We start from the raw sequence: 23,641 nt of genomic DNA on the forward strand, positions 1-23,641 counted from the left end.
TTTTGAGAGAACTATCCTTTTAATCAATGTTTCACACTTGAAATTAAAAAAAAAGAGTGTTAGCATTGCTTTTAACCCAAAGTTAAGCCTTTGTAAAGTAAAGCCCTTGTCCACCTTGCAGTGCAAATCTCATGAAAAGTATATAAAGAACATATTCAGGTATAGATATAGATTAATATTAGATTGCCATTTCTGTAAAAAAAATTAACAATTGAATGACCATTAATTTAGGAGCAATACAACAAATACTAATGCTTAAAAACTTAAATATATATATTGCATTCCAACATAATTTTTTTTGCATTATGGAAGTGAGAATTTGGGGGGGACAATGTAACAATTTAAAAAACGTAATGGTCCTGAAATTAAGCTTAATTTTCTTTAATCAAATTTGATTTATTTCTTAACTTTGATTTTGTAGTGAAGTATAATCCGGCCATGTTCTTGACCAGTTAAATGAGATTCACCAACTACAAGGTGCAGGAATGTAACACTAAGTTAAGCAACAGACAACCAATCAAAGTGCCTCAGTTGCAGAAACTTTTAGGTGTTGTTTTAAGAAACTATGTCTAGCAATGGCAAACACTCTTCTACGTTTTCCGTATTTCGCTGTAGTATATTTCAGAAGACTTTACATGCGGACATTCACACAGATGGGCAAGTGGGTATGAAAACAGGTTGAGTGTTATACTAGTTCAAACAATGTTATTAAACTCATAAATAAGAATGGATTCACTGTGATTGCAAATGTGTGTGTTTTATCAGATAATATTTATAATAAATTCTATTTAAATAATGCAGAGGCAGTCTCTGCAAACATATGTACAGAAGAAATTAATTGAGACACATTCTAGGATAACGTTAACCTTGAGTTATAAATGGAACTTGGTAAACAATTAATTAAAGCATATTAATGCCCGAGTCCTCACATGCCCTTGTCACAAATGGCAAAGTTTCCTCTCCCCACGTTTTTTCTCCCAAAGCCTGACCCTGGAATCACACAGCTCCATATGACAACAGTGAAACCCAACGGCACAAGCAGCAACCAACTTAGATCTATTTTTATCCTTTCAAGGGAGCTGTCCTGAAGGGTAGGACACTTGTTTCAGTCCATTACGAGAGACAGCTCTTTTTCTGAGGAGTATAAATGGCAAAAGCGTTTGGTTTCCTAGAGTGGACAGTGATAAGCAAGGGGTTGCGTGCGGCTGCCTTTATGATTTTTGACTGAAAGCGACAGTGGAATGAATCTTGCACTGACGTTCGTATTGCCTCGGCCTAATGGGTACGATATAAAGCAGGCCTGTAATTTAGAGAATATGCCCATGACAACTTGAAGATTAACTCTGAGAGGACAGGGCCCGTAGCCTGCAACTTTACGAGGATAGATGTGCACAGTTCACACTGATATATATCTGCCATGCACTGTGCAAGCACCCAGATGATGAATGAAAGTGGGAAACATCTGCAGAAGGATCCACTTCAGGCAATGTTTTGATTAAATTCAATATCAGTCACAATTTAGCCTATTCCCAAACTGTTTTCTGTTCGGACTCTAGGAAAGGAAGAGCATTCGTGCAAGCTGTCCCGGATCACACATTCTGTCCAGTAACAGAAAATGGGACACCAGCTCCCCATATCCAAGTGAATGCATTATTAAAGCCTTCTGTGTGGCAGAATAGCATCTCATCTGCATATGAAAGAGGAGGGTGTGAGGGAATTAATTAACTCTGTGACTTTTACTAACGAGGAATAAAGGAGATCTTGATGAAATTAAGACTTTGGCTGTGATTTACAAGAAGGCTGTAATTTAACATGCTTATGTAACTGTAAGACTTCTGGACGGACAGACTTGAGTCTGTTCGGAAGCAAATTTCAACTTTGAAAACAGTAAAGAATATTTGCAGTAGAGCTGCACGGTTATTTATTAAAAGATTGCGATCTCGATTTTAAACACCCACACAATCTTATTCCTATGACAACAATTTGGCTATGTCTAAACTTTTTGACAAGTACGATCATAGCGAACATTCAAATCTGCGTTGAGAGCAGTTGTCGTGTATAGGTATGAAACAGCTTCACAAACAGGCTTTTCAACCACACAGTTTCATTATTTTAGTGTTACAATAATTCAAATAATCCCAGTATATAGTTCGGATATAAACACTAATGTCTGTGGCAGCTAAATCACCTTTTGAAAGTAACTTGTTGCTTCAAATAAAGATTGTATCAATTAAACCGTTGTTCCAGTAGGTGTCGATAAGTGACTGTTAAAAATGTATTTGTCATTGAATCATTCATTCAAGAGATTCGTTCAAAAAATCTGATTTAATGAAACAAGTTAACTATTTATGAGTTTTAAAAAAAATAATTAATACTAAATAATTACATATTTAACAGACTGCAGCAAATAACATTTTGTCAGAACCTTAGTTGTCTATTCAGAATCGTGGGAGAATCGTGATCTCTATTTGAAACAACAACAAAAAAGTCCAGGATCATGCAGCTCTAATGTGCAAAGTCATATTTCACCTCAAAAATCAAAAGAAAGAAATTATTAAATTATATTTGGATGTTATACTTTGCATAACAAAAAAAATAAACTCATTATAAATTAGGACCATTTATATTTTTTTGCATTATAAGCCGTTTCTTAAACCTTTCAAGTTCTTGAACCGTTCTTTATACAAATTATATTTTCTTAATTTTTCCCTTTCATTTTTCCCATACATTTTTCACCAATACATAAAAGAGCAATTATATTTGCATCCGAGCGATAAACCATTGCAGGTTTCCTTCAAAGTACAGTAGGGTTAAACACAACTTATCTTGTTTAATTTTGTAGGGGAATTGGGACTGTTTGTGCTGTGCCTGACAATTAACAGCGATACACGCATCCATTTCACAGAGAAATGAGAAGGAACATTTGTATCCTGTGCTCATTAGACTTCTTCATCTGAGCCAATAGGGGAAATGGCACACAGGCATTATTGCGCCGTTGCCCTCGTGATTGGAGCCGAGAGAAATGCTGCTCAGTGCTGAATGCACCACTGTTTTATTCTGTGAGCACTGAAACTGTAACTTCTTTTTGGCTCCTTTGCAGGACATCGTTTATCATGAGCCATTTCCTCATATGTCCTCTCCGCAAAAAAAAAAAAAAAAAATCAATCCAATCACCCTTACTAGACCATTTTCTTCTGCTTCTTTGTTTTAATAGTGTTTTCTAAGGCAAACATCACTTTCACTATTGCTCAAACATACGGTTAGGGGTTTGTTCAAATCTCTAACCTTAAGTATTAAACACGTAACTCATCCAACAATGATTGTGGTGCACACTTGAATGATACCTTAAAGACTTAAAGGGGTCATCGGATGCAAAATTCACTTTTATATGGATTGCATATAAATGTGTCTTTGCAGTGTGTGGACACAACCACCATACAATGAAAAAAATCCATTCACTTCTTTTTTTTAGCCTCAAAAAGTTTAAACAAGCCGATCAATAATCAAGCCGTTTGGATTTTCAGAGCATTATGATGTCATGTTCCCCCACGACCACTGATGGACTGTCCCGTATTAGCATATTTCCGCCCTTAGCCATTTGTATACTGTCCACCAAGGCAGCACTTTATGTGTCTTGTGTCGACACCCCCCGCAGTCGCTCATTATCATTTAAAGAGACATGGACCGAAACGGGCCGCTGAGAACAGAGCTGTTTTTGAGGAGGTAAAAAGGGTATTTTACACAACCATTGAGGAATTTTAACCAAAGTATGTTACAAACTTTACACGAAGACCCTAAAGAATCATACCAACTTCTGGAAAAGTCTCGTCACTCTGACATGACAGTGCGTAGAGTTTGCCTATAATGTAGATGACTTGTTATTTTATTCGAGCTTTCTATCTATTTGCTAAAAAAAAAGTGAAATAGGCATTCATTAGTAGTAGGCTATATAGCAGCATGTTGAAATGAAGTGCCAAAATGCGTTTTCTATTAGGCTACAATGAAAATATTGTATAATAGCCTATCAGATAAGGTCAGGTTTGTCGAAGTGCATTTAATTTAGGCTATTTATAAATTTTTGTCCCTGTGCGCCAATCGGAGACGGAGTTTAACGTTACTGCTGATATTCTGAGATAAGAGCTTTCTAGTCTCACGGCTGTCATCAGCATCGCCCAATCAGCGGATGGCGGGCGGGTGCGGTTTTGAAAATTGGTCAAAAACGTTGGTGCGGATGGATGGCGGACGGATGATGACTTTTGTGATGCGGTTGCGGATGAAATAATAGCCCATCTGCGCATCTCTAATGCTCATTTCCCTGTTGGCCTGTGTTTTGGACTTTGTCGTTATTTGCCTTGGTTTTGACCCTGCCTGTTACATGATTTTTGGATTGCACCAATAAAACTGTATTTGGATCTTCTCCTAAGTCTCGGAGCAGTTTCTGAAAGTATGAATGATTCACCATGTTGTACTACATCCACCATGTTGTAACTGTCACGTGACCTACCAGCGCCAGTGGCGTCGCTTCACTTTCCATTCATAAATTCCCTCCCGTGAGATAGTAAAGTGTCCATCGAATGCGCACTTCAGAATCTCGGTGTACGTAGCAGGTCATCCGGGGACTTTTCCCTTAATGTTTTTCTAATACCATGAATTCAGACACACTACACTTTTGGCGTGCTGTTTTTCGCATATTATATAGTAGAGAAGTATTAGATTTTGGACGCAGCACATATCAGCATAAACACACGTCTCCTCATTTTGTTTCTACAGAAGACTAAACTGTCAGGCCATTTTTGTTAAAGGGTTAGTTCACCCAAAAAATTTAATTCTGTCTGTTGTACGTCAGAACGTAGGCTCACTATTGGCCGACGCTGGTCATGTGTGTGATGCTGGCCAATAGTGAGCCTACGTTCTGACGTACAACCCAGAAGCGCTGCGCTGTTACACTACGTGAACTCACACAGAGGCCCACATAGAAGAAAATGAATAGTTGAATAAAGTCGTTATTTTGTTTGTTTTTTGCACACAAAAAGTATTCTCCTCGCTTGATGTCTTTACTATTTTTCTGGGCAGGGCTGGTATCAATTACCTAGCAGCCTATGAAGGAGTGAGCCAGCTCTCAGATTTCATCAAAAATATCTTCATTTGTGTTCCGAAGATAAACGAAAGTCTTACGGGGTTTGAACAACATGAGGGTGAGTAATTACTGACAGAATTTTCATTTTTGGGTGAACTAACCCTTTAAATTGTTCCCCACAGACAGCAGCCATCTAATCAAATCAGCGTCTGCCGTCCTTAATAAGCCAATACTGTGTCATGTACCAAAGGCTTTAGGCAGAACGAAGGGGAAAAGGGGTCGATCTCATAGATGTGTGATTTATGGCCGAACACAAGGTCTGTGGACTGCTCGCTGTAAAGAATGAGCTGGCCTGATAAGAGTGAACACTCTCCTCTAGAAACTGGAGCCAGCGCCAAGAGCCGAGCAATACCTGCAACTAAAAGACGTACTCAACGAATATAAAGCAGCCGCAGAGGGTTGTATCATTTACTCTCATTCTTTTCTCCAAGGAATTGCCGTTTCATTATGAAATATCTAGGTGTTATGTAAGCGATATTATTCCTTATTGCATGGCTATATTGTGAATAAATAAAAATGTGATCCATTAGACTTGGTTGAGCAGCCCAAACTACGGCCTTAGTTTTTGATTCATTATTTTCTGTATGGTTTGCTGCTATGGTCTAATGGAGACTGTAGACCATAATCTTAATGCAATGTTTGACTGAATTCAGCTGTTTTTGATGATGCATAATGCTGCATAATTTCTGCCCCCTAACTTCCTCTCCATCAGCAGTACATTGGAAATTAAATGAAAAACAAACATTAAACATTGTTGCGTATTATGACACAAAATGTCCAAGAAGTTGGCCTGATTCAGCCTTTTTTGCATATTCATTATGTAAGGCTACGAATGCAAATGAGGCTCTCTGCTGAAGTTTGTAGAGAGCGGAAATTAGCATTACAGTGATGCAGGCCGGTGCCAAAAAGAATCATTATTCATCCTTTGAGGAGGCTCTCCAATCACATCATTGCTCACGATAAATGCCAAAACTATGATGGATGTTGGTCATCATTCAGTTTTTGGGTGACAATGCAGGACAAAGAATGCAAATACTAGTATAAAATACAAAAATTATCTTATACTACTCATTTTCTACATAGTTTTGACAGTTAATCATGTCTGATTTCTAAGAAACTTGGTCATGATGCATTACAGTGCTAAATTTAGTGTGGGATTTTGCAACAGGCAGCAAAATGGTATTATGAAAAATAACCATTTATTAGTAGAGTACAGATTTTGTCCTGTAGTGCCAGACTTAACAATATTTTTATTGCATATTTCTTATTGATTGAAGCAGTATATATACATATATATATATATATATATATATATATATATATATATATATATAAAGAACAGTATTTATTTGAAATAGAAACCTTTAACATTATAAATGTCTTTACTGTAAATTCTGATCAATGTAATGCATCCTTGCTGAATAAAATGTGCAAACTAGGCCACACATCATGTAGCATTTTGCCTCCCAAAAATGATGAACAAACAACCACAATGGTGCGCAAAACTTTTCAGAGAGAACGCAAAAAACAGAATCATCATGTAAATACCGTCAATCTGGAAACATTCTGTAGTTTTAGTTTAAAGCAGGAGTGTGTGAGATGTACAGTACATCAGCATCCCTGCACACCTTCATCTATGCGCTCTACGGCACTAATGCAGACACATCTGGTATCCAGCACTTCCCGTTTGTTGCCCGCCTGCCCATCTGTCTACACTTTTTCTAATCCATGCTTGAGTGGGCACTGTGTTTCTTGTCTGAGTCTCTTCAGGGCTAAGGAACGGCAAACTACACAAACAGTTTGCTTGTTCCCTCAACAAGGTGAGTAATGTTAAAGCTGAGGCCTAAGGCGGGAGCTCTGGCGAGTCAGCTGTTGATGTGGAAATTATATTTCTGCCATGTTTCTGGCTTCTGCTTGATGTTCGCATTAGTCAGCCACCACTGAACAACACATCCCTTTCTGTCAGGTGAACAACCCATCTTGATTAAGTGATTGGTGTTTTTGAGGAACTTGTTAAAGGTCTCTGAATGGCCTGACAAACTCACTCTACTGTATTTTAGACCTCTCCTCTCAAATGCTATATTTATAATTCTTGCACAACAACACTGGGATGATATTCCTCAAAGATTATTTGATGTTTGTTCAAAACGCAAACCCATAAACCCATCAAACTACTGCAATAATTCATCCGAACCACTTAAAGTCCCCCTGGCTGTAGTCAATAATTTTTCCCTGAAAAAAACTTTACCTTAAAATACCTTGAATGCAACTACACCCTTGTCTCATTTAGAATACGCAGTTCTATGAATATGCAAATGAGCCCCGCCTCCACTCACTCACAGATCCACTCGTTGATGATCATACGTTTACCTGATTGGTTACAAGGTAGTTTGTGACGCCAGAAACACCAGCGATTTCAAACCGCGTTTTTGATACTGTCTTTGGTTCACTGCAGTTTTAAGGAGAAAATACTCAGCAATGGTGTTGACTTATAAATTGGTTTGTCTTAAAGGGGTGGTTCAGGATTTTGGACATCGGACCTCATTTTCAAGTTAGCCTGGTTGTTATTCATCAGTGGAGACAGTTTTAAAAAAAAATCATCCAGTCCTTACGGTACGTTCACACGTCAGCGTCAACACTTCCCATTGACTTTGAATGGGTGACGTCAAGCGTTGCCGAAAAGAATTGTGGATCCGTCGGCGGCGCTTCACTGGCGTTGCTCGCGGCAGAAGTTGAGAATTTTTCAACTTCTGCCGCGAGCAACGCCAGTGAATCGCCGCAGACGGAAGCGTCAGCCAATCAGGATCGCTCTAGGCAAATACAGTAGCCAGGCGGCAGCCAATCACGTTGTTGTTGAGTTCCTGTCTAATTTTATTGGCTGACGCTGCTATGACCATGGCGTCAGTGCCAAACTTCAGCCACGCCTTCCGTTAAGCGTTGACGCTGATGCCCCGTGTGAACGTACCGTTACAGTTGCATAGTTCGCCGGTGCTACGGCTAGCGCGAGTCAACAGTATATGCTAGCCTGCCATTAAAAACAGTTTTACTCACTCCACAATACACCAAAAGCGAATATATTATAACGCCAGACTATCGATGTAAATGTCTATTGAGAGAATAATGTTAGAAATCAAAGTACTCTTGCATCTCAATGATCGCATTACATTTACAGGAACTAGTTTCTCAGCAGCGGCAGAATTTTACTTTGCTCCGGTTATTAGCACTGCGCCGAAAAGTAAACGCAGAAAAGAAGCGCACTATAGTCTAGCTAGTAGCCTTGAACAACGATATTGAAAAACATTCGATTTTAACAAAACGAATGTTGTTATTTTTATTATTAATAGTAGTAATGATAATAAAAATATTTTCTTGCCATCTAAATGTTTAAAAATGTACTTTCATCTTTGCGTTGGGCTTTGTCTCACTGTTAAGCTACACATTTATCACTTCAAAACGAATGGCTATTATTTAAAAAGTTTTGTAAATATCCAAACAACGTGTTAAAAAAAATGACTTTACCTGTGATTATTAGAGTTGGGTGATTTTCTCTTAAACCCCTCCTAATGGTGCCAATAAAACTGATATTCAATCACCAGCAGCCGATTAAGATGAAAAGTGTAGATATCTGAAAAACAAATAAATACAAATATGAATAAATCTCTAATGTAAATTTTTTACTTGAAAATCTATGAAAAGATGAGATAACTTCACCTCCTTCATATAATTCAATTAACCTAATCTATATAAATTATTATAAATGTAAGGATATATCTGTGTGTAAAATCTAATTGGATAAGTCTCATTTAATATACATGCACCTATTCTAGATAACACTTAACCGTGGTAAAATCATGGCAGTATGATGTCTCAAAAGGCTTTGTTTTAGCATATAATTTATAATTTAATCCTTGGTAAAAAAGTTAGCCTGTTGTATGCTACGTTTTTCTGTTATCATATTCTGCAGGTGATCTTACACAAAAATCATCCCATCAGCACGCTATTTTTTTCATTATTCTAGAGCAAAACATATTTCTATTGTGCACAGCTCATCCATCATCATTAAATCATCTGTCTTAAGTTTAATGATATATAGAGAGCCTGTTTTACACCCTGTGGGACATCATTATAATCTTCCTTGGTGAAAAGTTGATTAATATTCAAATAGGCTTTTCATCAACAAGAGCTGCTGGGTTTTATCCCATGAATTAGTGAGAATAAGAGCGAACTGTGCATTTGTGGTGCTGAAGATGAGACTGAGAGTTCTTTATGAATGGATCATCTAGTATGTAACTCTGATGAATAGTTATTTACTGAATCTCTGTGGCTGTCAGTATTTGTAATGCAAATTCACAGCTTTATGCTGTTGACTTTTGGCAACGGTCTTGCAGTTTATTAATGATGCAGTCATGCTGTTTCTTTCAGAAGACTGAATTACATGTTTGCAATAACTCAATGTTCCATTGTTGATAGGGAGAATGTGAATATTAGTTATTTGTCTGGGTTTTCTCAGAGCATGACTCAACACTGACATCTACAGTAATACAGCCAGGTTTGCAGTGTCATCAAATGGGTCACCCCAAAAAAATCTGTCATCATTTTTACTCACCCTCAAGTTGTTCTAAACCAAACCTGTATGAATTTCTTTCTTCTGCTGAAAACAGAAGAAGATTTTTTGAAGAATAGTATGGGGAATAATACTATGGAAGACAATGGGGCCCATCAACTGTTTGGTCACCGAAAATTCTTCAAAATAAAGAAAAAAATTCATACAGGTTTGGGGACAATAAAAACATAAAAGGGTGAGTGAATAATGACAGAATTTTCGTTTTTGGGTGAACTGTCCCTTTAATATTACAACAACAATACTGATGACTGGAGAGAGAGAAAACAAGCATAACAAATAATAAACTACTACCAAACCTTTGGAAGCAACAACAAAATATAAAATCACCATGTTGTTTTTAAAAAAAGTCTCTCAGATGAGGGCTGAACCGTGATATGTCTTATTATTTTCCTCAAAATAAACATAACAAGCTTTTAACTAGGCTAATTAAATTCCCCGATCGTAGCCTAGGCTAATTCATTGTATGAGTTTACACTTTGTATTATCAAGTCTAGACTGAAATGGCATCACATATAAGCTTACAAAACATTTTGAGCTATTAAAATGTCAATTTAATTTAATTTAATTTACCTTTATCTTTACCGTTTGTAGCTGGCGGAAGATTGGGTCTCTCTTTCTCGCATTCACATTGGTCCTTTTTGCGCCTTTACCTGTAAATATAGTTGAAAGACTAGTAACTTTGCTTAGACAAGTTATCACTAATCTCATTCTAATGTTTAAATCTTAATGCCATATTTAGAAAAAGTATGTATTTTAACATCTAAGCGTTACAGAAGATACAGGCCTAATATTTTTTTTTAAAGTATCGTGATTACGTAGCTAATCAAGCTTACTCGTTTTTTTTTTTAAACAAGCAGTTATGGTTTCCAGACAATTAGAATCAGAGTTGGAGTCAAATTCCAAAATTATCCAGATTTTAGACTGTTTACCATAGACTGTAAAAAAAAAAAATTGGAACCAGATTTGCCAAAACAAAATATCACTATTATTGTTGATGAAAATTTCCATTATAAAACCAGACAATTTAATTCTATATAAAACACCCATACATGACTCGAGAAATAACTCACTACAATATTCCTATTGGAATGAATGTTGAGTATTTTCTGCACGTCTTTGGAATTTATTTATTTTTAAAAAAAAGGATTTGGTTTTATTTTATTTTTTATAAAATGTTCTTCTAAATAGTATGCTGTAGATCTTTAGCTACTTAAAATAGCATTGATTTCATGGGTTCATATTTAAAAATATATTAATATCGTATTTTAAAAGTCAAAGTCAACTTACAATAAAAGGCTTTTATTTTGAAGGCAACTGAGCTGACAGCTAGCTAGTTGTGGTTGTACAACAGCAGCACAGCTTTAGTGAAGGTAGTCAAATAACCCTTTTCTTTGTTGCATGTTTGTTCTGTTGAACACTAAACTTGAACGGTGCCCTTTTCAGCTACAAATTGCGCCAGCTTAAAAAATTATAAAATAAAGGATTTGCGTTTTCAGAGCGCATTTTTAAGCTGGTTGTTATCGGAAGGCATTGCTAGCAGTTCAGGCTAATTTATAGCCGTTTTGTTTTATCTGTGAAAAAAAAATACTTTTAAGTAAGACTTAATATTGTTTAATAATAATAAAAAGTATGATACAATAAATATTTGACACAGTAAATAAAAAGGTTTAACCCTTTTGAAGAATCCCTGGCTCATAAACTAGGAATGGGTTGACTTGGAGAAAGTTTATCTTGTCCATTGTAGATCAATCATCGATGTTTAGTTTGTAGACTAGAGTTGTATTGTGAGCTGTTGTTCATTGTATTTTTTATACTCAGCTGGTCTGTAGATTGAAGGATGGAGTCCAGTGGCAGACCCTCCACAGCACAGATTGTGTTGCTGGCCACTAGTTCGGCTCTGACTGCTGTCTTGTACACCATATACAAGAAGAAATCGAGCCATGTGGCTAGATTAAGGGTAAGAAAACAACCCTGGTGTATTTCTTTTAATAACACCACCCCTTGAAGAAGTAGATCATAGTTAAACCTGACCTGTGTAACAGGAGGCCAAGAAGATGTCATTAAATCCAGACCTGAAAACTATCCTCAATGAAGCACCAGGGAAATGTGTTCCTTATGCAGTTATTGAAGGTATGGCATCTGAGATCAATCCAGTCAGTGTTGCTGTTAGTCAAACCGGCTGATGTCGATACAACAATTATTGACCCACTATAATAAAGACATGCTGAAAAGTAACAAGAGGACACTAGCTGGATGTTAATGTTCTAGTGTTTTATTCATACGTCTTTAGGTGTTGTGCGCTCGGTGAAGGAGACCTTGAACAGCCAGTTTGTGGACAACTGTAAAGGAGTCATCGAGAGGTTGACCCTAAAGGAGAAGAAGATGGTGTGGAATCGCACAACACATCTGTGGTACTTGTTCTGAATATGTAAACCTGTCCATTAATATTATTATATGATCTATACACTACTATGATATATTGTCAATTACACTATCAGCGTTTTGTTTTTATAATTTTAGTTCTTAATATAAAATATGTATAATAATATTTTGTTTTTAATCATTATAGTATAAAGTATATTATACAGTATACTTTAAATAATTAATTATACCTACATATTTTTCAAATATTTAGGTAATACTTTAAATATTTTATTGCTTTAATATTAAAGCTGCAGTCCGTCGTTTTTCCTCTTTGTCGCCATCTCTGTTCGAAATCTGCAATTGCACTTATTCGCGGAATTATTAACTGTGCGTGGTTAGTAAATCGGCATGAAACAGCGCGGATGAACACAATGTATTGAGGAGAACCTGTCGCTGCCACGTCGCTGTGGATACTGTACTGTCATCAGCAATGTCAGAGTAGGCTATACTTTTTGAAAGTGTATTACCAAAATTAGAATTTTCATCGGTAAATGTCATCTGAACAGTAAGTAACATTCACTTTTGTTTTGACCAAATTCGGGGGGTGGGGGAAGCATTGCAGTAGGCTATATCATGCTGATTCAATCTAACGATTGCTTATCACGTCAAAACCTAAAAAATATATTTTGTTCTCAAATTATTAATGTTAACTACATCATTATTTCGTGACTACATTTAATGTGTATTAGGCCTAACTTACCTGTAGTTCAGTTTTCATTTCTGTGCAGTAATTCTAATGGTCATACCAACAAATTAATGTTCCTTATAACTGTTTCTCTTTGAAATAAAAAACACACACGTATGTGTAATCAAATGCTTATTTAAAACTGTAATATAATCAAATTGTATTCACATATTGAACCCCTTCAAAACACGGAGTTCACGCCACCTTTCAAAAGCCCTGCCGATGTTTATCCTGGTTTTAGCATGGGCTCGGTTGCAGTCTCTTTTTTTCTGTAGCCACTCTGAAGTCCGAAGTCTTTGGGTTTTACAACTGGTGAATCTCCAGTTGTCACTGGTGATTGTCGCTTTAAACTTTCGGGATCCGCCATACCAAGTGCTAAGCTAAATCTCCACCATCATCCACACACGCTATATAGCCGACTAGCCGGGACTCATTCTCTATGTGTACAGAAGTGACGCAATGACGCAAAGACATGCTCGAAATTCCCGCGAAAATCCACCAGTACCACTGGAATTAAAATCATTATTACAAGCTTACCGTTTTGAATCGAGGTAAGGCAAGCAGATAGTTTTGAACACTGGCTGGTTAAGTTTTTTTTTTTAAATGTATTTTTTGATATTTTTAAACACACAAAAGTGCCGGACTGCAGCTTTAAAATTATGTGTATAGTAATATTTCGTTTTTAATATTTACACTATTTAAATTGTACGTATGTATATTTACATACGTATTTATGTAAATATTTAGACTATAATTTAAATATGTATTGTTTTAACATTAAAAATAATACTTAGAAAATTCAGTTTTTAATCATTATAATATATAATAATTTATTTAAATCTCTAAATTTATCTCCATATTTTTTTAAATAATTAGATAGGCTAATACTTTAAATATTTGTTATTTATTGTTTTTATAACAATACTATTTATAATTGTAATTGTAATATTTTTTTTATATTATAAACATATTAAAAAATATTTTAACATATATTTATTTATTTATTCTATTAATATTTTAATTAATATTTATATTTAAAAATAATATTTAAAAATATCTATTTTATCTTTTTAAATTATATCTTGATTTCTTTATATATTTTTTTAGGAATGATTGTGAAAAGCTCATCCACCAGCGCACCAACACCGTGCCCTTTGACCTGGCCCCGCATGATGACACCATTCCCACAACAGTGCGAGTGGTCCGTCCACTCGACGCAGCCGAACTGGATCTGGAGACCACCTATGAGAACTTCCACCCCTCCCAGCAGTCGCTGACCAACGTCATCGGTCACTTCATCAGCGGCGAGCGGCCACAGGGCATCCAGGAGACGGAGGAAATGCTCCGTCTGGGTGCCAGCATGACTGGCGTAGGGGAGCTGGTGCTGGACAACAACCTGGTTCGTCTTCAACCCCCTAAGCAGGGCCTGCGGTACTTCCTCAGCCGCCTGGACTACGACACGCTCCTGAGTAAGCAAGAGGGTAACCTGCGGCTCTGGAGGGTATTGACGGTGCTGTTTGGCTTGACTGCCTGTGCCACGCTGTTCTACCTGCTGTGGAGACAGTACGTGCTGCGTAAGGAGCGGAGGAAAGAGCGGAGCGTGCTGGACGAGTACAGAAAGTGGCAGAGCAGACGTTTAAAGGAGCTCGACCTGGCGGAGGGTGATGTGTCTCCTACCACATGCACAATATGCCTGAGTCACGAGCGCTCCTGCGTGTTTCTAGAGTGCGGTCACGTCTGCACCTGTGAGGAATGCTATAGGGCCCTCCCCGAACCGAAGAAGTGCCCCATATGCAGGGCTAACATTGACAGGATCGTCCCTCTGTATAACAGCTAGAGGCCTTCTTATGAATATGCATTATGCTCTTTAAAACGAGTGACTTTGAAGGCAGGTTTTTGGATGTGAGCAGAGCATTTCTTGCCATGTAATATCAGCCATAATCCAAATACTCTGCATTAAAAAATATTCTTCCAGTTTGAGTTGGTTTTTGTATTCTGTTTATTGATCAATTGTACAAAAAAATTGGCAATTGTAATCATCACTTGTGCCTGTGTGAACTGAAATTCAATGCTGTTGTATTTCAAACAAAATCAAAACAAAAGAAAATTTATAAAGACGGTTTCTTCTATAAAAAAAATTTATAATAATAAAAGCGACCATTAGGATTTTTTGCATTGTGAATATTTTTTGATTCACATTAATTTCTTACTACTGTAATTTTTGATTACAGTAAAAACTACAATACAGATTTTTTTTTAACACTTATACTTTGCAAGTATATAAGGTTTGTGCTCAGTCGTCATGAAAATGTTACAGTACCTGATGGTCCTAAAAACAGGATTCATTTTCTTTATGTAAAATAAAGTTTCATTTTGGGGTTAAATATTGACATGGTCACTTTAAGACATGTTAGTTGGATGCCAGTTTTGTGGTGTCCAATCATTATTTTTACTTTTCATTTGTAAAAAAATGTATTTGTTGTCAATTTTTTAAAAAGAATAGGGCGGGAGATTTAAAGCTTTAATCTGATTTATTAAATGAGAATTTGTTGAACCAAATCAGTTTGGTTTCCTTTGTTCTTCAGTATGGTTTAATATTAGCTATGCATAATTTACAAATAATATAATGATATAAAGATAAAAAAAAGAATGTTTTTTCTGTAGTGGATCTGTCTGTGTGATCTGAATTAGTTGTGTATGTGTGAGAGTGACATTACTTTACACAACAGGAGATAAATATATACTAGTTTAAGTTTAGAAGGCCACAATGCAGTACTAAAAGTCTAACAATAGTTTGTAAAGCCAACCACAGAATTAAACCACTAAACTATTTAGTAGAATTATATATTGTAACTATACGTGTTTCATGACCGTTCGCAAAGACCCGCCCCCTTTAGTTACGGTTGCTATGTCCGACAAGCTACACTGCTCTCACGCCACACCATGTTCTCACGCAGTGAACAATACATTGCGGAGCAGAGAGGACACTGACAACGCTCTGACAGACAGGACAGACCAGGTTACTTTTGATATGAAACAAAGTCTCACTTTAACCGTGGAAAGACGTCCATTTTTTTAAGTTGAAATCCTCCAATGTTAATCTACTAACTCTCCTGACTGCTTTGTCGGACAAAATGGTGGATTATGATTGGTCAGATCGCCTGTCAATCAAACTCCCTGCGAAGGGTCAAATTGAACTGGAAAGGGCAAAATGAAGATGGAAGCTTATTAAACAGTTTTTTTTTAATGTTCAAACTGATTTTTAACCACTATGCTACATTGGCAAAAACAAATGGAAAGGGGAGGAGCAGTAGCTTGCAGGTGATATTTATCTGACTGGTCTCTGAACTAACTGTAATTTGCATCCTTTTATAGATCAGTTTTTCCAAATATTTCCAGCCTAAACACATTTTAGTCTAACCAGTTTAGTCTTCCAGCCTAAACACATTCTGCCATCATCCTGCTTTTAAATTACACCACCTTGTTGTTTACTGTTTTTTATAGTTATTGATTATCGTGGATGGAGAGAGAGCATGTCTGAGGTGTTACCTTATGAAGAAAACAGTCATTTTGTCCAGCACAAGGAGCAGATAAGCCTCACCAGATGCCGTCTCAACAACTTCTGCACGTTTCCATGAGATTTGTACTTGTACAGTTTCCGTGTGTTTTGCAGAAAGTCGAGGAAACCTTGATCAGCTTCTTGTCAACGACTGCAGAAAGAGAAGAGGGCGCTGAATCACGCGACAGATGTCTAGTAAATATTCTAAATTTGTATATGCACATTAATATTAAAATTATGGGTTGCACTTTATTTTACAGTGTACTTGCCTAAGGAAGTACTGGATAATATAAGGTAACTACATGGGTTAGGTTTAGGGGAAGGTTCAGGATCAGTACCTAGTTATTATTACCCAGTTATTGTTATTACTGTAATAAGTACATAGTATGTAGGCCTACATGGGGACTTTAAAATAAAGTGCTACCTAATTATAAATTCAAATTATTAATATTATGAGTAGCCTACCGTATATGGTACCTGGAAGGGTATGGATTCAGTTAAACTCAGTGTGTGTGTGTGTGTGTGTGTGTGTGTGTGTGTGTGTGTGTGTGTGTGTGTGTGTGTGTGTGTGTTGGCAACAGGTTTTGACACTCAAACTGTTCATATCAAGCATGATGCAAATTGTTGAGATTATTTGCATGTCACTCTTCTATGGAAGCTTGTTTCCACCACACAATAAAAATGTAAAAAGGTAATTGCGACTTTTTATCTCACAATTCTGAATCTTTTTTTTTTCAGAATTGCGTGACATAAACTCAAACAATTATAAAGTCATAATTGTGTGATATGAAGTCGCAATAGCGTGTTATAAAGTCGTGAGATAAAAATGTAGAATTGTGAGATAAAAGAAAGTTGTGAGTTAATTAAAAGATAATTCACCTATTTAAAAAATTAATAACTTTTTCACTCTGTGTGAATAGATCTATAGGATCCAATACATTGCAATAAATATTTTTGTCACCCACCAATCACATTAAAGGAAGTCGATGACTTCCTTTATGCAAAACACAAATCATCACTAAAATGTAACAGTTATGTATCACTCTCATGTAATGGAAAAATGTAAGTAAATATGGATGATATAAGAAGATTTGAAAATATAATGATAATAACACTGGTTTGAAAATACTATTAGTGACACTATTTTTCAAAATATTTTTTGGGAAAGAAATGATTAATTAATTATTTTTATAAATAAAATGCATTTTTGTGCATAAGAATTAATATACATATCTTTAACTTTTGAATGGTAGTGTATAATATAATATATATAATATATAACAAAAGTTAAAGATCTTTTTTGAATAAAATGAATCATATTATTCAGAAAGTATGCATTAATCAAAAGTGACAGTAAAGACATTTGTACTAATGTTACAAAAGATTTCTGTTTCAAATAAATGTTGTTCTTTTGAATCTTCTATTCATCAAAGATTCTTGAAAAAAATGTATCATGGTTTCCACAAAAATATTAATCAACTGTTTTCAACAGCAGCAGATCATCATATTAAAATAATTTCTGAAGGATCATGTGACACTGAAGACTGGAGTAATGATGCTGAAAGCTGATCAGAGGAATCAAATACATTTTAAAATATATTCAAATAGAAAACAGTTATTTGACATGGTAATAATATTTCACAATATTACTGTTTTTACTATATATTTTTTATTTGTATCAAATAAATGCAGCCTTTGTGAGAATAAGAGACTCCTTTAAAAAAAACTTTTCAAAAAATCATACCAATCCCAAACTTTTGAACAGTAGTGTAAATATGGTTCAAGGTTCACCCTTTAGCTGTTCTAAATTCATTCATGCTTTTATAAAACTAAAAAAAAATGTTTTCAGAGGTGTATGTTTGTAGAGTCGGCTTCAAACGAGGCTCGACCTATCAGAATCAAGGACCGGAACTATCCGTTATTTAATCACATTTTTAAACCGTTCCAACTTTTTGCTCTGCTCGCCTTGTTTGAAGCTGCTATGACTTTCAGCTTGAACATCTGAAAAATATTTTTTATCAAAATTATGCATTTTGCTAGCTTGACTGGTGTTGTGTGCAAGATGATGCAAGACGGACCTGGTTTGTGTCCCGCCTCTGGACCTCCAGCACGTCCTCCCTCTTCTGAAGAAGCAGGAGAGAGACCTGTGGCTCTGCGGGGTAGGTGACCGCGTGCGCCCTCTTCCTCTACATGCTGCGCGGGAAACCGAGGAGAAGAGTTAGGAAGTTCAGACATATACAGGAGCTCTTTAGAATAATACAATCTGTCAGAGAAGATATAAATGAAAATATGAATTAGATTTTAGATGCTCCTCCTGGTTTAGAAGGGTTGAGGGGATATGTCATTGTTTGTTTCTTTGCTTTCATCTTAATTGTTATTATCTATATTGCGATTACGAAAAGCTGTATTGGTTATGCATATTTTACAAACAATATTATAAACATGTAAACGGGTAAAGAAGATGTAGATTTCTTTATTTTTGCATTAATTGTGCATGTAAGCAGAGAGTAATACTGTGTCCGACCAGTAGATGGAGATAAAGACCTGTCTAGCTTTACCATCACAGTTCAATCTAGGAGGGTTGCTATTGTCTAGTACTGAGATCAGCCAATTGTGTAAATCACATAATTATGACATTAATAGAGCCAGATACTATGCAGAACTATCAACATAATGCCTTTAAACCATTAAAACCACCAGAAATCTTCAAAAGCTTGCGTACGGTAATAAATAGGCTACAGATTAAATCACATAAACCGCACTACCCTAAACCAATCATTTATGCTAAGATTGTGATCTAGTAAGTATATTGTTATATGAGTAACAAGTATATGAGTCATATTATAGGCCTGTTGAATAACAAATGTCTGTTTAGCATTATATAATGGTAGGTGATGCTCTTAAAGGGATAGTTCAGCCAAAAAATTGAATTCTGTCATGCATTACTCGCTCTCATGTCGTTCCAAATCGCAAGACTTACGTTCATCTTCTGAACACAAATGAAGATGTTTTTGATGAAATCTGAGAGCTTTCTGTCCCTCCATTGACAGCCTACGCAACTACCACTTTAACGCTTGAAAAGTTCATAAAGAGATCGTAAAACTAATCCTTAGTTCAGTTGAGTTTGGTTTGGTTCGTTCGGTTGAGCTTCTGTTTATGTTAGAAAATTTGGACTAAACCGCTCATTTCATATGGATTACTTTTACGATCTCTTTATGAACTTACGCTTCAAAATGGTAGTTGCGTAGCAGTCAATGGAGAGACAGAAAACTCTCAGATTTCATAAAAAAGATCTTCATGTATGTAAAAAAACTGTAAAATGGTTACCTGTAATGTACCTTACTTACAGTATGTATGTCATTTCTAATTTTACTGTAAAAAAAACTGTTTTATGGAGGGAAAAGTATAGATTTTAATAGCTCAGATTTCAATAGCTAACTCAAGCAATCATAGTCCTATAATCCTAATATGCAAGTTTTGGAGTATAATTTTTTTTTCTAAACAAAACAAAAAAATACTTTACCAAACACAACAGTCTCTCAGTTCATGAATTTGCCATTTGGGTTTCAAACCTACAACCTAAACCATGTCATGCCATTTTAATTAGTATATAATATTGTTTTTTTTTTTTTTTTTTTTTGTATTCATATAAGATGATTTGTTTTTAGGGGGACATCTTAACATGTCTACAGATGAAAAATAGCCTTTTTGGCTAATTTATGGCACATGTACAGCCATGTTCATTAATGTGCACTGCCCCTGTAAATAAATACATTAGCAAACTGATTTGGGCAGGGAATCTTCTGACAACATGATGATACAGCATGAATCAACCCTATATGTATTAAAACCCCTATGTTTCACCACTAAGCCTCAGTGCAAAGACAAGAATGAGACAAGCTTGTGGGTTGCCAATGATGTTCAACCCTAGTGGGATTCAAGCCCACATCCTTTTGGACACTAACCACTACACCACAGTACCCAAATGGTGCAGGCAGGCAGCAGTGCGAGGGTGGAGGAGGAGGGGGGGTGGAGGAGCTTCTGCGCGTGCCGTGCAGTCTGAGTCTGAGTGACGTCTCTCTGCTCTCTGAGGATCCGTGTGTTGTTGCATCGCTCCTGTTTTTGCATCTACATCAGTTTTTCCGAATGACTTCAGCTCATCGCCTGTAAGTAACGACAGGAAAAGTGAAAGTGACTCCCATAGTGTGAAGGTAAAATAAAGCTGCATCGTATCGTGACAGTTGAGAGTCTCGCGCGCCGTTTGCTCGCAGAGCCCTCGCTCGTCAGTTACCGAGTGTCTTGTTATCCTGATCGATTATTGTGAACGGAATCATGTCAGAAGTGCTGCCTTACGACGAGAACATCTCTCCTTACGGTGATGATGGAGATGAAGAGCAGATATCCCTCACCTGTCGCCTGCAGAACAACAACAACAGTAACTTCTTCAGTTCTGCGCAGAACAAACGAGCTCCGAAACTCGGACAGATCGGACGCAGTAAGAGAGGTGAGAAAACGATTATTTATTTATTTTTTACGTTTTTTACGTGTCGTATGTGAAATAAAAATAAGTGCGGATTATAGTCTTAAAGTATATATTAATGTTGTGATATCCAACAAACTACATACATAGCTAATTAATGCGTCGAAGTAATGCCTCGTTCCCACTACCCTTAATAAGATACCGATTACTTAATATGCTAATTGGTGGCATCACGTGGTGATGTCAGCGTGATGCGTTTGTATTTACTTGTCTGCCTGTTCATAATGAGATTTCATCTTACGTCATATTGATTTTGCTTGTTTGTTGATTGCTAATTGACACATAGAAACTTTTCGTTCTTAAATATAAAAGCATAGGCTATGTATATTGTTATTGAGGAATAGTCCAGATCACAGCTATCAAGCTCCAAAAAGAACACACACACACAAACACACACACAACATGTTCCGGACAACAGCTATCAAAAAGATACCAAATAAGATATAAAATAAGTGTATTTTATGTTCTTTTTCAAGCTTAAAAGCTCTGATCCGGATGATTCTTCAATAGTTTCTCATATGCTTTGTGAAAGGGACTGAAATGTAAGTCATTATTCACTGATAATGATCTTGAAGCTCTAAAATCTCAGACTTCAGAAAATGAGATTTAAAGAAATGGCAGGCCAACATTTGGCTTGCTGTGTTTTTGTTCTTGTTTGGAGCTTGACAGCAGCATGAACATTTTTCAGATTATTTTATTTCTATTTTATTCCACAGATTTAAAAAAAGTTTTTTTAAAAAATTTTAATCACCATTTCACTTTTTGCAAGTTCAATTAATTAGTCCAGCAGTGTGACAACATTTTTATTATTTTATTTTTTTTAAGTACAAATATTATTTTTAATGTGCGTCTATCCAGTATTATCAGGTCATGCAAAACGGCATGCATAATTATTATACCAGAACTATATAATATATATATATATATATATATATATATAGTTTTAAAGGAATTTTAGCACATCATTCTATTGTATTTATTTACATTAGTCAGTTTCTCTCTTTTTTTTTCTGCAGTCTGCAAAGCCTGACTGTCCTATGCTTGCCAGTAAAACAAAAGTCTTGTCATTTCTCCAAGGGCAGCATGTTTGACCCCGTGTGCCTCATGTGATTTCTCTTCCAGTTGTCATAGAAGATGACAGAATTGATGAAGTTCTGAACAACACAGCAGAGAAGTCATCGGCGGGAGTGTAACGCTCAAGGACGACGTTAAAGCGGCAGGAAATCGTGGGTTACGTGCATTCTGCATCAAAAGCACTTTGCAGTCCCTCTTAGTATGGGTTGAATTTCACTGTGCGGCAGCAGGCGAGGAGAGAGTCCCTGCTGCGGGCATCCGAACCGAGGAAGCGGGGCTCTGTCTGCTTTCTCTCTTTAAGGGCATGTTTCATATCCCTTCTTATAAAGTGACATCTTACACTGGACATGTTGTTTAAAATACATGTGGAGTTGGTCTGTAGTGGTCCAGATTCAGTTTATATTGTGAGAGGAATGCATTGATATAAATCACAAGCACAAATCTGGCAACTTTTTGTTCATTATTTTTGCCGTGAGACTGAGCACTCTTCGTTTCTTTTTGTGCACAATGAGAGTGTTTTTCACTTTAAATATCCTTATTATGATCTCTTGGATACATTTTGTGTTCTTTTGCAGAGATGATGGACAGAGCAAATGTTTTTTTTTATAGGATGAGAAAGGAAAGACTACTTTTTTTAAAGCAATTTTTTTCATGTTGAATATTGTACTTTTTTGTTGTTGTTGATGTGGCTGCAAAATGCCTGCTTAGCCTGAGTTCAAAAGCTTATTTTTATATCAAGGAGCTATTTCTGAAGAGGACAAAAATGCTTATTTGGGTAATCGTCGTAGCACTTTCAAACGTGGTTGTCAGCTAAATGGATTTTGATCACTTTTGTGCCAAAATTTTGCAAAAAATATGCCAGTCAGCTTGTGTTTCCGTTCACCCGAGTAATGTGAAGTTTTCCAGGCCTGCCTCTCATATATGTTTCAGGGCTTTTCTAACGGCTTTTTTGCATGAGAATGGCACAAATGCCTCCTTCTGTGGCAGTGAATTACTAATATATTTACTGTAATGTTACTTTGAATGACGAACCTCAGACTCTTGAATATCGTGTAATGTTGCACTTCTCTATACTGTTAAACAGGGCTATATTTGCAACGAAATGTATGACCAATAAAATGTCATTACATAACAGAACTCTACCACCCTTACTGTACGTTATGTGAAATTTCTTCTCTTGGTTGTTTTATCAATTGTAAGGTGGCACTTTTCTAAAACAAATGCTTTCCCATTAAAACAGGCATGTTCGGATATAACACTCAGAGTTGTTCTTCATCGCAAGAGCTGAATAATGAGGAATGCATTTCAGTTGTTTAACCAAATCTCATACGTCGAACGAACATGCTTGAGCTTCCGTTTACCACGACTGATGTGTGAGTTGATGAATGTTTATTTGTGAATAAAAGCCTAAATTCAATCTGTTCATCTTATAAAGCAATTGTGTCTCTTCAGAAGTTTTGGACTAAACCACTCAATTCATATGGATTAGTTTTACAATCTCTTTATGAACTTTTGAAGCGTCAAAGTGTCAGTTGTGTTAAAAAGATCTTCATTTGTGTTCAGAAGATCAACGAAAGTCTTACGGGTTTGGAACGACA

General features: G+C 36.2%; 3 protein-coding genes across 5 annotated transcripts in view; 2 read left to right on the forward strand and 1 right to left on the reverse strand.

The window, feature by feature from the left end:
- Positions 1–10,435, reverse strand: part of fam43b (family with sequence similarity 43 member B) — a 40,794-nt gene extending 30,359 nt beyond the window's left edge. For 2 of the 3 annotated variants that reach the window (XR_013794833.1, XM_079588044.1), the window contains exons 1-2: positions 10,332–10,435; positions 8,657–8,762 (exon numbers count right to left, since the gene is read on the reverse strand). The gene's annotated coding sequence lies outside the window, so the exon portion shown is untranslated. The remainder of the gene's footprint in view (positions 1–8,656; positions 8,763–10,331) is intronic. The other variant, XM_079588045.1, reaches the window with a different exon arrangement.
- Positions 10,436–11,055: 620 nt separating this feature from the next.
- mul1 (mitochondrial E3 ubiquitin protein ligase 1) lies at positions 11,056–15,425 on the forward strand. Its single transcript, XM_079588041.1, has 5 exons — positions 11,056–11,131; positions 11,580–11,718; positions 11,804–11,891; positions 12,052–12,172; positions 13,978–15,425. Exons 2-5 carry the CDS (start codon positions 11,599–11,601, stop codon positions 14,705–14,707), a joined length of 1,059 nt encoding a protein of 352 aa, XP_079444167.1. The 5' UTR covers positions 11,056–11,131; positions 11,580–11,598; the 3' UTR covers positions 14,708–15,425.
- Positions 15,426–20,578: 5,153 nt separating this feature from the next.
- Positions 20,579–23,458, forward strand: camk2n1b (calcium/calmodulin-dependent protein kinase II inhibitor 1b). Its single transcript, XM_079588058.1, has 2 exons — positions 20,579–20,933; positions 22,092–23,458. The coding sequence occupies exons 1-2, from the start codon at positions 20,762–20,764 to the stop codon at positions 22,160–22,162; spliced, it is 243 nt and encodes an 80-aa protein (XP_079444184.1). The 5' UTR covers positions 20,579–20,761; the 3' UTR covers positions 22,163–23,458.
- The last annotated feature ends 183 nt before the right edge of the window (positions 23,459–23,641 follow it).

The sequence above is a fragment of the Phoxinus phoxinus genome, assembly GCF_949152265.1.
Source record: "Phoxinus phoxinus genome assembly, chromosome: 18".
In the NCBI taxonomy this organism is placed as follows: Eukaryota; Metazoa; Chordata; class Actinopteri; order Cypriniformes; family Leuciscidae; genus Phoxinus; species Phoxinus phoxinus.

Bases quoted from the DNA above. Each gene is read 5' to 3' on its own strand.
- camk2n1b (XM_079588058.1), top strand. From the start codon at position 20,762: ATGTCAGAAGTGCTGCCTTACGACGAGAACATCTCTCCTTACGGTGAT. The intron at 20,934-22,091 runs GTGAGAAAACGA...TTTCTCTTCCAG, and splicing joins GATCGGACGCAGTAAGAGAG to TTGTCATAGAAGATGACAGA.
- mul1 (XM_079588041.1), top strand. From the start codon at position 11,599: ATGGAGTCCAGTGGCAGACCCTCCACAGCACAGATTGTGTTGCTGGCC. The intron at 11,719-11,803 runs GTAAGAAAACAA...CCTGTGTAACAG, and splicing joins GCCATGTGGCTAGATTAAGG to GAGGCCAAGAAGATGTCATT. The intron at 12,173-13,977 runs GTACTTGTTCTG...ATATTTTTTTAG, and splicing joins AATCGCACAACACATCTGTG to GAATGATTGTGAAAAGCTCA.